Here is a 14717-nt window from a genome sequence, read left to right as displayed (position 1 = left end):
GAACTTCCATCCACTGCCTCAGTCCCCAAACAGCTGCAATACCTGGGGCTGGGCCAGCCTGAAACCAGCAGAGTTTCATCTGGGTCTCCCACATGAGTGGTAGAGACTCAAGTAATTGGGCATCTTCCGCTGCTCTCCTGAGAACATTAGCAGGGAATTAGATTGACAGTGGAGCAGCCAGGGCAAGAACCAGTGCTCATATGGGGATGCTGGCACCACAGGTGGCCCCTTAACATAATTTTTTAAACAAGTGAATGCTGATAGATGCAGACCTAATTCATTTACTTTAATTCCTGCATATGAACAAACCAGTTATTTAATCTCTTTCTGAAGGAAGTAAAGTTATTTCTACTTCTGTATTTAAATAATTTTTTAAAGATTTATTTATTTATTTGAAAGGCAGAACTACGAGGGGGTGGAGGGAGGGAGAGATCTTCCATCTGCTGGTTCACTCCCCAGATAGCCACAAATAAATAAATCTTAAAAAAATACTCCATGAAAAAATAAAGAAATTCCTTTTTAAAAAAAAAATCTTATTTATTTATTCGAGAAGTAGAGTGAGAGAGAGAGAGAGAGAGAGGGAGAAACAGAGAGAAAGGTCTTCTATCTGCTGCTTCACACCCCAAATGGCTGCAACAGCTAGAGCTGAGCCGATCTGAAGCCAGGAGCCAGAGCTTATTCCGGGTCTCCCACGTGAGTACAGGGGCCTAAGGACTTGGGCCATCTTCTACTGTTTTCCCGGGTCATAGCAGAGAGCCAGATTAGAAGTAGAGCAGCAGGGACTTGTAGCAGCATACCCATATGGGATGCCGCTGCTGCAGGGCAAGGCTTAACCCACTACGCCACAGCGCTGGCCCCAGAAATTCCACTTTCAGCATCCTTTTTTTTTTTTTTTTTTTTGACAGGCAGAGTGGACAGTGAGAGAGAGAGAGAAAGGTCTTCCTTTGCCGTTGGTTCACCCTCCAATGGCCGCCGCGGCCGGCGCATCTCGCTAATCCGAAGCCAGGAGCCAGGTGCTTCTCCTGGTCTCCCATGCGGGTGCAGGGCCCAAGCACTTGGGCCATCCTCCACTGCCTTCCCGGGCCATAGCAGAGAGCTGGCCTGGAAGAGGGGCAACCGGGACAGAATCCGGTGCCCCGACCAGGACTAGAACCCGGTGTGCCGGCAACACAAGGCGGAGGATTAGCCTATTGAGCCGCGGCGCCAGCCCCAGCATCTTTTTTATTAAAAAAAAAAAAAAAAATTATTTCTTTATTTGAAATTCAGAGTTACACAGCGAGAGGAGAGGCAGGCAGAGAAAGAGAGAGAGAAAGAGAGAGAAAGGTCTTCCATCCGCTGGTTCACTCCCCAGTTGGCCACAATGGCAAGAATTGTGCTGATCTGAAGCCAGGAGCCAGGAGCTTCTTCTGGGTCTCCCATGCAGATGCAGGAGCCCAAGGACTTGGTCCATCTTCTACTGCTTTTCCAGGCCATAGCAGAGAGCTGGATTGGAAGTGGAGCAGCCGAGACTCACACCGGCGCCCATATGGGATACCAGCACTGCAAGCAGCAGCTTTACCCAATAGGCCACAGCGCTGGCCCCTCAGCATCTTCTAAAATGAACAAAACTGTTTGACATATGACAATATTAAATGGTATTCCACTATTGTTTTAATTAGAATTTCCTGATATGGGTGCCAGTTCAAGTGCTGGCTACTCCACTTACTATCCAGTTCTCTGCTATGGCCCTGTGAAAGCAGTGGAAGGTGGTTCAAATGCTTGCACTCGCAAGGTAGAGCCAGAAAAAGCTCCTGGCTTCTGGTTTCAGATCGGCTCAGCTCCAGTAGTTGCAGCCATTTGGGGAGTGAACCAGCGGATGGAAGACCTCTCTCTCTGTAACTCCACCTTTCAAATCAAATCAAAAAACCTTAAAAAAAATTTTCCTAATGATTTTGTGTATGTGTGAGAGAGAGGTGGGGGGGAGTAGAGAGAGATTAAGTTCTTTTTTACTGTGAATTAACTGTTTAAAATTCCTGCCCAGGGGGGCGCTGTGATGTAGCAAGTAGAGCCACAGCCTGCAGTGCCGGCATCCCATATGGCCTCCGGTTCAAGTCCTGGCTGATCCTCTTCAATCCAGCTCTCTGCTATGGCCTGGGAGTGGTAGAAGATGGCCCAAGTCGTCCTTGGGCCCCTGTATCCGCGTGGGAGACCCAGAGGAAGCTCCTGGCTCCTGGCTCTAGCAGTTGCAGCCAATTGGACAGTGAACCAGTGGATGGAAAAACCTCTCTTTCCCTCTCTCTCTCTCTGCCTCTCCTTCTCTCTGTGTAACTGTCTTTTAAATAAATAAATAAAATCTTAAACAAAAAATATATCCCTTGCCCAGAGGCAGGCATTTGGCCTAGAGATAAAGATGCCTGCATTCCCTCCATATTGGAGTTATGTCTGGGTTAGAGTCCCAGTTCTGCTTCTGATTTCAGCTTCCTGCTAAAGTATACCCTAGAAAGACAGCTCAAGTAGATAATAGATAAGTAGTTGAGACCTGGTTTGAATTCCTGGCTTCTAGTATCAGGCTGGCCCAGGCCTGGCTGTTTCAGGCATTCAGCGTCTGACCAACAGACAGAAGACCTGTTTATTTGTCTCTTTCTGCTTTTCAAATAAAAATAGTAAATATAAAGTTAAAACTCTTGCCCATGTTTCAATTTGGTTGTAACCTTATTTATGTATATTTAGTTTCTTCAAACAAAATTTCACATTTATTTTCAGACACTTGAGTAGTCTAAATCTAAAATAACAAAAATACAAATGCCCTAAATCACAAACATGTGCCCACAGAGGCCAGTCAGGCAAACAAATGTAGTGGACCACATGAAGCTATCTATGCATAATGCCCTAAAGAAAGGAGCAGGTAGCCGCGTTGAAGCCACTCATTGCTATAGTGAAAAGCACACTTGATACTGGCAAACTTCCCAATGTAAAAAGTTGCAAATTCAGGGCCGGTGTTGTGATATAGCGGGTAAAGCCACAGCCTGTAGTGCCGGCATCACATATGGACGCCTGTTCAAGTCCTAGCTGCTCTGCTTCCAATCCAGCTCTCTAGTATGGCCAGGAAAAGCAGTAGAAGATGGCCCAAGTCCTTGGGCCCCCTGTACCCACACAAGAGGCCAAGAAAAAGCTCCTGCTTCCTGGCTGTGAATCAGCCCAGCTTCAGCTGTTGTGGCCATTTGGCCATTTGGGGAGTGAACCAGCGAATAGGAGACCCCCTCCCCGGCTCTATGTCTCTCTGTAACACTTGTTTTCTTTCTTTCTTTTTTTTTTTTTTAAAGATTTATTCATCTATTTGAAAGGCAGAGAGATGTCTTCCATCCGATGTTTCACTGTCCAAATGGCCGCAATGGCTGATCCGAAGCCAGGAGCTCCTACCAGGTCTCCCACCTGGGTACAGGGCCCAAGGACTTGGGCCAATCTTCTACTGCTTTCCCAGGCCACAGCAGAGAGCTGGATTGGGAGTGGGGCATCCAGGACTTGAACTGGCACTCATATGGGATGCCGGCACTGCTTCACCCGCTACACCACAGTGCCAGCCCCAACACTGTCTTTCAAATAAATAAAATATACCTTTTTTAAAAAATGTATTTCCCAATTTTTTAATTGGTGGAAAATAATTCAAAGCTTTCAAAAACACCATGAATACCAAACAAAACCTGTGTGCAGGTCAACAGTGCTTCATGCTACTAAACAAACCACAGAACTAGGTAAGGACATCAAGTAATGTGGTATCTGTATGAAAAAGCTATATCCAAGAATCATTTTATTGGGGCCAGCGCTGTAGTGCAGCAGGTTAACATCCTGGCCTGAAGCTCTGGCATGCCATATGGGCACCGGTTTGAGTCCCAGCTGCTCCACTTCGGATCCAGCTCTCTACTGTGGCCTGGGAAAGCAGTGGAGGACGGCCCAAGTCCTTTGGCCCCTGCAACTGCGTGGGAGACCCAGAAGAAACTCCTGGCTTCGGATTGGCACAACTCTGGCCACTGCAACCAATTGGGGAGTGAACCATCGGATGGAAGACCTCTCTCTCTCTCTGCCTCTCCTCTCTCTGTGTAACTCTGACTTTCAAATAATTAAATAAATCTTTACCAAAAAAAAAAATCATTTTATTAAGAATCAATAATAATATGATTATAAGCTAAAATCACCTGATTTAAATTTAAAGAGCATATGATGTTAAGCATATAACAAGTTGTCAAAAGTTCAAAACGTGTGAAACTACTTTGGCTTTTTAAAAAAATCCTTCTCATTTTATTCCAAAATAAAAATGTAATTTAATGAACAGATTTTTTTTTTGAAATAGCAATATTCCTTCATTCTGTTTATTTCAACAGAACACACCTGAATAACACTAAAACCTGTATGCCAAACTGGTTATTTATAGCACTACATTCAAACATAAAAGAAAAAACTCTCTGCCTGCTCATAAATTGACTTTAAAAAATTTTCAAAAGCACACATTTACTGGGGTTTGCTCCAGAAAGTAAAATGAATAAAAATCTTCCAGAGTTTGAAGTTTCCAACAGAATAATAATAGAGGTATAGCTACTGGTCTTAATCCTTAATCTAGGCAACCACATTTTTATCCATCAACATCTATAGTGAATTTCAATAGCAGCCAAGCAGTTAAATCCACCAACATCAAGATACCTGTACGTTATATACGCCAAATCACATTTAGCATGCTACTTGTATAATCATTCTGAGAGAAAGTGTTTATATACTTTGGAAAGGCACAGTGCAAAACATCCAATTACAAGTACATTCCAATTCCTCCTGTGTTTGGGGAAAACCCACATGTTTATACTAATGAATTAAGCTGCCATTTAATATTTTTTTTTCCCAAAATACTTCAATTTCTGAAAGAATAGAAGGACCAACCAAAGGGATAAAAATGTGTCTTAAAAATAGAATTCAAGAGGACTTGCATTGTGGAACAACAAGTCAAACAACTGCCTGCAATGCCAGCATCCCATTTGAGCACTGGTTCAAGTCCAGGCTACTCTACTTCCTATCCAGCTTCTTGTTAATGTTCTTGGGAAGGCAACAGAGGAGTACTTGGGCCCTCATCACTCACATGGGAGACCTGTATGGAGCTTCAGGCTCCTGCCTTTGGCCTGGCCCGGCCCTGGCTGTTGAGGCTATTTGGGGAATAAACCAGCTCAATCTCAATTTCTCTCCCTCTCCATATTTCTCCCTCTCTCAAATAAATATAAATAAATACTCCCCTCTCCAAAAAAAGGAAACAATCACAATTTCATTCAAATGTTTTAAAACAGGGGTGAGCACTGTGGTGCAGGTTAAGCCACTGCTTGAGACACCTGCATTCCCTACTTGAGGATTCAAGTCCAGACTACTCTGCACTTCCAATCCAGCTTCCTGCAAACGTGCCCAGGATGCAGCAGATGATAGCCCAAGAACTTGGGTTCCTCACCCCGCTGTGGGAGACTCAGATGGAGTTCCTGACTCCTGGCTCCTGTCTGGCCCAACTCTGGCTGTTGTAGGCATTTGGGGAGTGAACTAGAAGGTGGAAGATTGCTCTCTCTCTCTCTCCTTCCTATCCCCACCCCTCTCACCTTCTCTGTCATTCTTCCTTTCAAATAAATAAAAATATTTTTAAAGATTTATTTTATTTATTTGAAAGAGAAAGAGAGAGAAAGGAGGAAGGAAGGTACACAAAGAGGTCTTCCACCCACTGGTTCACTCCCCAAATGGCCACAAATGCCAGGGCTGGGCCAGGCCAAAGCCAGGAGCCAGGAGCTTCTTCCAGGTCACCCACATGGGTGCAGGGGTCCAAGCACTTGGGCCATCCTCCCAGGAGCATCAGGGGAGCTGGACTGTAGTGCAGCAGCTGGGATTCAACTGATGCCCATATGGGACACCATATGGGATGCCAGTACTGTAGGAAGCAGCTTAACTCACTATGTGACAGCACTGTCCCCTAAAAATAAATCTTAAAAAACAAATTTTAGGGGCCAGTAAATTTAGTCACCACTTGACATGCCAACATCCCACATGAGTGCCAGTTTTGAGTCCCCGCTGCTCCACTTCTGATCCAGCTCCCTGCTACTGCACCTGGGAAAGCAGCAGAAGATGGCTCAAGTACCTGGGCCCCAGCAACTCATACGGGAGATTCAGATGGAGTTCCTGGCTCCTGCCCCCTTCAGCCTGGCCTAGCCCCAGGTCTTGCAGTCATTTAGGGAGTGAACCACTGGATGGTACTAAACCCACATGCATGCTCTTTCCCCATCCTCCCTTCCATCTCTCTCCCTTATTCTGCCTTTCAAGTAATAATCTTTTTTTAAAAAAGATTTTTTAAATGAAAAGAGATAAAAAGCTTACCAAATATGGGATAATTAAGTATCTGTGTTAGCACTTAGTACCTGATACACGGTAATCCCTTAAAAGATGTCATTATGTTACACATACACACACAATTAAATGTGCTCTGGTTTCGAGGTGGGCATGTGGCACAACAGTGAAAACGCTGCTTGTGATCCTGCATCCTATACTGAAGTCTCTGGATTCAAGTCCGGGCTCTGCTTCAGATCCAGTTTCTTGCTAACGCACACTCTAGAGGCAGCGCATGACAGCTCAAGTGCTTGGGTCCCTGCCACCCACGTGGGAGACCCACAAGTTCTAGGCTCCTGGCTTTGGCCTGGTCCAGCCTGGGCTGTTGCAGGCATTTAGGGAGTAAACCAGCAGATGGAAGATAATATCTCTCTCTGCCTCTTAAATAAATATTTAAAAAAAAAAAAAAGAAAGCAACATGCTACTTAAAAGTTGTATTCTCATATCATCTAACAGGATTCACCTAACAGTTTATAAAGTACCCAATGAGAATGACGTAAAATGTTAAAACTATACACTACACTATTTAGCATTTTGGATAGCAGCAGTATACCCAAGAGCGTAATTATTTTTTTTTTTTTTAAACCTTTTTGACAGGCAGAGTGGACAGTGAGAGAGAGAGACAGAGAGAAAGGTCTTCCTTTGCCGTTGGTTCACCCTCCAATGGCTGCCGCGGCTGGCGCGCTGCGGCCGGCGCACCGCGCTGATCCGATGGCAGGAGCCAGGTGCTTCTCCTGGTCTCCCATGGGGTGCAGAGCCCAAGCACTTGGGCCATCCTCCACTGCACTCCCTGGCCACAGCAGAGAGCTGGCCTGGAAGAGGGGCAACCGGGACAGGATCAGTGCCCCGACCGGGACTAGAACCCGGTGTGCCGGCGCCGCAAGGCGGAGGATTAGCCTAGTGAGCCACGGCGCCGGCCTAAGAGCATAATTTAAATACCCACAGTATCATAACTAAGTGCGCTGACAACACAGTTCAACATGCTCTTTCTGATACTTTCTCAACAACAGCATTGACCTGACTGATGATGCAGTATGTGGTTTCTCATATTCTGACACAATCATGTTCATAAACATTACCTGCACTCTGTCAAAAAAACAAACAAAACAGGGAATAATTCAAGGGAATATCAGCATTAAAATCTTTGATTTCCAAGTTTAAAATAAGAGTGAAATGTTTAGTTGGCATACAGCCTGTGTTGGTAACAAGCTCATCTTCAGTCTTCCTATGTGATGCTATCATAGGATGGCACGGTAGCATATCCTTCCTTTGCTTCACACCCAGGGTGAAGTCCTCTTGGACCCTCTGCACACTGTACTTCTACTGAGCCAGATACTGAGAAACGGTTGCACTAAAGAGGCCACTTGACCCTTGTTGTAAGAATTTCACAATGGAAGCTTCCCATGAGCAAGGGAGGCCACATCTGAGACAATTTTTTCCTGAATGAGTCTTTTTACATCACTCAAGAATACATCTTGCATTTACTATAGCAGGACTCAAGAGGATTTCCTTTGTTCTGATTTAAAGTCAGGAGATTTTAGTAAAATAAAATCTCCAGTATGTATAATTTCAAATACCAACCAACCCGAAGACTAAATCACTTGGCCTAATAAGTGATTTCATTAGTAAAATTTTGAAATAATCATTGCTTTGGTGGAATGGTGCTATAATTTCTAAAAACAACAAAAATCAAAAATTAGTGAACTCAAATTGAGACACATTTTATAACAAAAGAGATGTTGAAAAGAGCAAGTTGCAGGGCCAAGCACTGTGGCACAGCAGGTAAAGCCACTGCCTGAAGTGCCAGCATCCCATGTGGGCGACAGTTCAAGACCCAGCTGCTCCACTTCTGATCCAGCTCTCTGCTATAGCCTGAGAAAGCAGTAGAAGATGGCCCGATTCCTTGGGCCCCTGCATTTGAATGGGAGACCCGGAAGAAGCTCCTGGCTCCTGGCTTCAGATTGGTGTAGCTCTGGCAGTTGAGGCCAATTGGGGAGTGAACCAGCAGATGAAGACCTCTCTTTCTCTCTGCCTCTCCTCTCTCTGTGTAACTCTGACTTTCAAGTAATAAATACATCTTTAAAACAAACAAAAAAAAAGGCCGGAGCCGCAGCTCACTAGGCTAATCCTCTGCCTTGCGGCACCGGCACACCGGGTTCTAGTCCCGGTCGGGGCACCGATCCTGTCCCGGTTGCCCCTCTTCCAGGCCAGCTCTCTGCTGTGGCCAGGGAGTGCAGTGGAGGATGGCCCAAGTCCTTGGGCCCTGCACCCCATGGGAGACCAGGAGAAGCACCTGGCTCCCGCCATCGGATCAGCGCGGTGCGCCGGCCGCAGCGCGCCTACCGCGGCGGCCATTGGAGGGTGAACCAATGGCAAAAGGAAGACCTTTCTCTCTGTCTCTCTCTCACTGTCCATTCTGCCTGTCAAAAAAAAAAAAAAAAGAAAGAAAGAAAACGGCCAGCGCCGTGGCTCACTAGGCTAATCCCCCGCCTTGCGGCGCCGGCACACCGGGTTCTAGTCCCGGTCGGGGCACCGATCCTGTCCCGGTTGCCCCTCTTCCAGGCCAGCTCTCTGCTGTGGCCAGGGAGTGCAGTGGAGGATGGCCCAAGTCCTTGGGCCCTGCACCCCATGGGAAACCAGGATAAGCACCTGGCTCCTGCCATCGGATCAGCGCGGTGCGCAGGCCGCGGCGCGCCTAACGCGGCGGCCATTGGAGGGTGAACCAACGGCAAAAGGAAGACCTTTCTCTCTGTCTCTCTCTCTCTGTCCACTCTGCCTGTCAAAAATTAAAAAAAGAAAAAAAAAATTAAAAAGAAAAAAGAAAAGAACAAGTTGCAGAAGGTCAATTTTAAGTACGCTGATGTAAAATTTTACATACAAACACTGGTATTTACAGTTTGTGATTAATTACATATGTAATAAAAGTTTAAAATTTCAGCTGGCGCCGTGGCTTAACAGGCTAATCCTCCGCCTTGCGGCGCCAGCACACCAGGTTCTAGTCCCAGTTGGGGCGCCGGATTCTGTCCCGGTTGCCCCTCTTCCAGGCCAGCTCTCTGCTATGGCCCGGGAAGGCAGTGGAGGATGGCCCAAATGCTTGGGCCCTGCACCCGCATGGGAGACCAGGAGAAGCACCTGGCTTCTGGCTTCGGATCAGCGCAATGAGCCGGCCGCAGCGGCCATTGGAGGGTGAACCAATGGCAAAAAGGAAGACCTTTCTCTCTGTCTCTCTCACTATCCACTCTGCCTGTCAAAAAAAAAAAAAAAAAAGTTTAAAACTACATGGGAATAATATGTACCTACCTTAAGACGGAAGTGGGAAGATATGAAAATGGGCTTTATTGGTATCTGTGACACTTTATTTCCCAAAAAACATCACACAAAGTATGAAGTAAATGGGGCAAAATATTAATATCTGTTAAATTTAGGTGGTGGGAGCCGGTGCTGTGGCACAGTGGGTTAAAGCTCTGGCTGCAGCACCAGCATCCCATATGGGCACCGGTTTGAGTCCTGGCCAGCTCCCTGCCGCTTCACCTAGGAAAGAAGCAGAGGATGGCCCAACTCTTTGCACCTCTGCACCCAAGAGGGAGACCTGGAGGAAACTTCTCGCTCCTGGCTTCAGATCAGCTTAGCTCCAGCCACTGTGGCCATTTGGGGAGTAAACCAGAAAATGGAAGACCTTTCTCTGTCTCTACCTCTCCCTATAACTCTTTGAAATAAATAAATCTTTGAAAAAAAAATCTGTGTGGTGGGTTATTTTCCTATTTCTGAAATATTTCCCAAGAAAACAAAGTTTTAAAGAGATTACAAATGATCAAATAAACCAGGAACACACGCTTGTGTGATATTCAAAGTGAAATCACACAAATCTGGAAAGCAGTAATCTGTTAACAAAACAGCTATCGGAAGACTCAGTCCTTCGCCACTGTCTCCCATAGAGATTACAATACAACTTACATTTTAAGCACAGGCTCATATAGGTGGCAAAGTTCAAAGTAGCTTCACAGATAATTTACTACTCAAGACCACATTTATACAGGTTGTATTAGACAATATCAATTATCCAGAACCAGGAAGTTAAAAAAAAAAAAAAAAAAGGCCTGGATGAAAAGCAAGACTAGATGATACAAAGTCTATAATAAAGCTTATACACTCTACTCAGAAGAGAACCCATCAGACTCTCAGAAATTTTTTTTTATCTGGTCACTTAGACCTCTTTAGATCCAAGTCCAGTAGAATAAAAGAGGGGGAAAATGGCACAACAGGCAGCCACAAGGCACAATAAGCAGCAAGAATAACCTTAAGTAAGGAAAGCAAACAGAACTTGAAAAGAACAGATTCAAAACTAATAAATTATTGTACATAGTCTGAGATAACTTCCATGGTTATAAGTATTCTAGCATCAATTACAGATACCTAGAAGAAAATTGAAAAGAAACAAACTCACCTTACGAGGAACTACAAAAATCAAAACATAATATACTGTAGGAATATTTCCATTCAAATTAGTCTGTTTTTTAAAGTCTAAGTACCTCAAAGGGTGAACTCTAGTTATCTGGAAAACTCCCTACAGAATTCATTGCCAGAGGACAGTACATAAAGCTTAACAACTAAAACTGTTTCTTTTACATCTTTCCTCAAAATTTCAAAAAGCAGAACAGAAAATCTGAATAAATTCAGTTCCTTATCACTAATCTTTTAAATTTAATTTCTTAAGACCATTTAGTGCTCTAGCACAACACTGACATATAATCCTACCATTTTCTTGAAAGGAATAAAAACGGCCAAAATGACTGCATAGAAAGTATGCGAAATTTGGGCAGAAAAATTTGTAACTCAGGGTTCACAATAACATCCATTTAGATGCCAAGTTTCTAGCCTGCCAAACAAACAACTATATCTGTAACTCTCTGATTATCAGTGCCAATTTAGTCATCTCCAACGCGAGTACTCTGTTGGTGGAGGCTAGGGATTGGCTAGTCTATCCTGACTTCTGACCTCGAAGAACGAAGTTCATTTCTCTGGCACAGGTAAAATCTTTCCATGACAGGAAACCCAATTACTGTACCAACCACCACACACAATCAGAATTGTAGCAACACTCATATAAACCTTCCAATACTTTTTAAAATTATCTACAAAGGAAGAGGGTCAAAATTTGCAATAACTATAAAACTCCATTGCTCTCAAAGAGCTAACGCAGAGAGAGGGAAGAGGGAATGAAATCAAAGAAGCCTGGAGAAATTTCTCTAGGCTCATAATGACAGTTTCAAAACCTACCGGATTGGGCTACACTCACCTATATGGAAGACAACTAATTTTTAAATCACTGCACACACTCTAATTTCTTCACCTTCCCCTGGAGTCCACACCCCAGGCCAGGTTAAAAATCCACTAAGTTTCTAATATGTAACCTGTACAAATACTCTGGTCTTATCATAAAATTTTGCAATAAAGCAACATAACAACTTGAATACTTTGTGCAATGTGATCCCAACTGTTGGGAAACTGACCCATCGTCAGTTATAAATCTAGGTTTCCAGAGAGATGTTTTGTCATTATCCTCACAGTTCCACAAGATATCACCTAACAGCGCCATTTAAAAACTTATTGCTTCAGTTTATGATTTCAAAAACATCCATATGTTTCCAGGTACTCCTTTCTAATGTTGACTCCTCTTTTGTATTCCCAAAGGTGTCAATGGGTATAGTTAAAGAGTCCAATCACTCTGCAGTCAAATCCACCAAAATTCATTACCACGCTCTTTGTGTTGCCACCTAACCTGAAAAAAATGCTTCAAAAAATTCTTGTTACTCAAAAGATCCTTTTATTTCCTTGTATCACATTAGCAAGTCCCTGCTAATACCTAATGAATATCTTACCAGTGCTGCCTCAATGGCACATACACATCTTGGGAAAACTAGAAAAGGGGTAAGGAGAAGCACTGCTGTTTGTTCCAACACTTCAATAAAACTCACTTCTCACTTCTCATTTTAAAAATCTGAATCCTTTTCTTCTGAAACTTTTTTCCTAAACATGTATGCCTCCCCAAATTATCAACTCATGATGCCAACCAGGGGAGCAAAACACAAATGACTTTTTCAATGTTAGTCTTTTCACATAATGCGAACTCATCCATTGCTAGTTCCCTCTTCCCAAAGGTTTGCCAAGTCACAAGACACACCACTGTTTACAATCCCTCCCATCTGCCCCCTGCCAATATGTATCAAACACTCTAGTGACTTGGCTTAAACTGCAGTCTTCCCAAGAACTCACTCAAATCCTAATTTAGACCCAAGAGGCACTCATTCTGATTCACATTCTTAATGGAAAAATTTTAAGTCAACTGACTCTCCCAGGGCTGAATTCCGCCTGGAAGCAGCCAGACCCTGCAGCCCTCAGGCCGTCACAACAGCACCCTGAATCTGACCATATACCTTTTAATTCTGTACTTTTAGATACATTTTCAATCTAAGTATCAAACCTTCTTGGCACTAAAGGCAACTTCCCACTTGCAATTCGTTGGGAGTACTAGTCTACATTTCTTTCATTTCGTTGCTACATACGGTTTTTTTTTTTTTTTAAGCTTGAAACAAAATATACACCATTCTTTTCACAGATAACTATTAAGCAACTCCCATTTTTCCTTAGGGACTTCATATAACCCGTCCTGTAACATGGTATCATAAATGTCTATTGTTCAGGATCTTTGTAGGGCATCTATACCGAACGGTCTCCAAAAATCAAACAATACTACAGATAATGCTGTGGGAGGAGGGGGGGGGAGTATGAATCACCAAAAATTGCAATGAAGAGTAATGGAAGATTTTCACCAGCGGTATGCAAAAACTAATGCAGCTTCTTTGAGCGGAGGGCACGGCTAAGCAACAGCCAGCACTCTAGCAATAAATCCGCCAGCCTGGAAGGTGGCAAAGCCGGGAAGACGGGAGCGAGAGCGGACATGGGGTCCTCCCGCAGCTTCTCCGGAGGTTAGGCGAGAACAAAGTCACTGCTGCACTGTCACTTCGGGGGTAGGGGGAGGGGGCGGATCATCTCGCAAACCCAGCCCCCGAGCCGGAGCAGGCGGAGAGAACTCGGCTAGGCTGCCTGGGATTAACATTCTCGTTCTCACCCTCTGCCCCCCCACCCTTTCTAGAAGCTCCCCTCCTCGCTCCAGCGCGGCGGCCGGCCTCGCCGATGACCGCCCCTTCCAATCGATCCCCGTCGGGTGTAGGGAGAGCCAAAGAAAAGGACCGAGCGGGAGACTGAGACGGAGCGGGGGCTGCCACGACCCCTCCGGCCCCTCCCCGGGCACCACCAAGCCCCGCAGGGCCAGGGGCGGGGGGAGCGCCACACAGGTGTGCTCGCCTGGGCCCGTCCGCTCCGCAGCGCGGCCCCGGCCCGGCCCCAGCCGAGCAGGCGGAGCTCGCCGGCCCTGGCGCCCCGCGGCCGCCCCCCGCGCCGGCCCCCAGCCCCGGCCCCGCGGCCCGCCCGCCCTCCCCGCCGGGCCCCAGGTCCAGCCCGCAGGCGCGGCCTAACTGCTCGCCCCCGGCGCCCGAGGGTCGCCGTACCTGGGCGGCGGCCTCCAGCTTGCCCTCGAAGGTGAAGTCCAGCAAGTCGGGCTTGAGGCAAAGGCTGTAGTTGATAGGGGAGACGTCGGCAGGCAGCCGCTCGAAGGGCCGCTTCTCCGGCATCGCGGCGAGGCCCAGGCTGTGGAGGCGGCGGCGGCGGCGAGAGGAGCGGCTGAGGAGGAGAAGGAGGAGGGGAGGAGGCGGAGGGCCGAGGAAGAGCAGGCGGCGAGCGACGGAGGGGGCGGCGGCTGCCAGCCACATCCACCGAGCGCGGGCGACCGCCGGAGGAGCGCCACCGGGGAGCCTGGGGGCGGGGGACAGACCCAGCCGGAGCGCCAGGGGCCGGGAGGGAGGCCGTGCGGGCGGGCCGGCGGGCGGGCGGGCTGCCTACGGGGAAGGGGGCGGAGGGGAGGGAAGGGGAGGAGGGCCCGCAAGGAGGGAGGGAGGGAGGGAGAGAGGGAGGCGGCGGCGGCGGCAGCTGCGTGCGCGGCCCCGCCGGCGGCGGCCGGGCGCGCCCCCGTGGAGTGCGCGCGCGCGCCGGGGCGGGGGGGGGCGGGGTGGCGAGGGCGTGGCCGCCCGCGCAGGAGGGCCAGAGGCGGCTTCCGGCGGCGCTGCACCTGTCACCCCGGCTCGGGAGAGGGGGTGGCTTGCGGGCCGCAGGGAACCCGGAAGGGCTTGAGAAGCGGCGGGGAAGGCGTGAGGACTCCCTGAGCTGCCTTGGGAAGTGGAAGCCCGCACCACGGGCCAGTTCGGTCGCGGTAACATGTTAAAATA

General features: G+C 47.1%; 1 protein-coding gene across 2 annotated transcripts in view; it reads right to left on the bottom strand.

Annotated features, from left to right (window-relative positions):
- NPEPPS (aminopeptidase puromycin sensitive) overlaps positions 1–14250 on the bottom strand; it is a 115665-nt gene extending 101415 nt beyond the window's left edge. Inside the window, exon 1 of one of the 2 annotated variants that reach the window (XM_062175599.1) lies at positions 13944–14250. In XM_062175599.1, coding sequence (XP_062031583.1) covers positions 13944–14204 — 261 coding nt within the window. In that variant the 5' untranslated portion in view covers positions 14205–14250. The remainder of the gene's footprint in view (positions 1–13943) is intronic. The other variant, XM_062175598.1, reaches the window with a different exon arrangement.
- Positions 14251–14717: the final 467 nt, after the last annotated feature.

The sequence above is a fragment of the Lepus europaeus genome, chromosome 18 (assembly GCF_033115175.1).
Source record: "Lepus europaeus isolate LE1 chromosome 18, mLepTim1.pri, whole genome shotgun sequence".
In the NCBI taxonomy this organism is placed as follows: Eukaryota; Metazoa; Chordata; class Mammalia; order Lagomorpha; family Leporidae; genus Lepus; species Lepus europaeus.
This window is presented reverse-complemented; position numbering and strand designations above follow the sequence as displayed.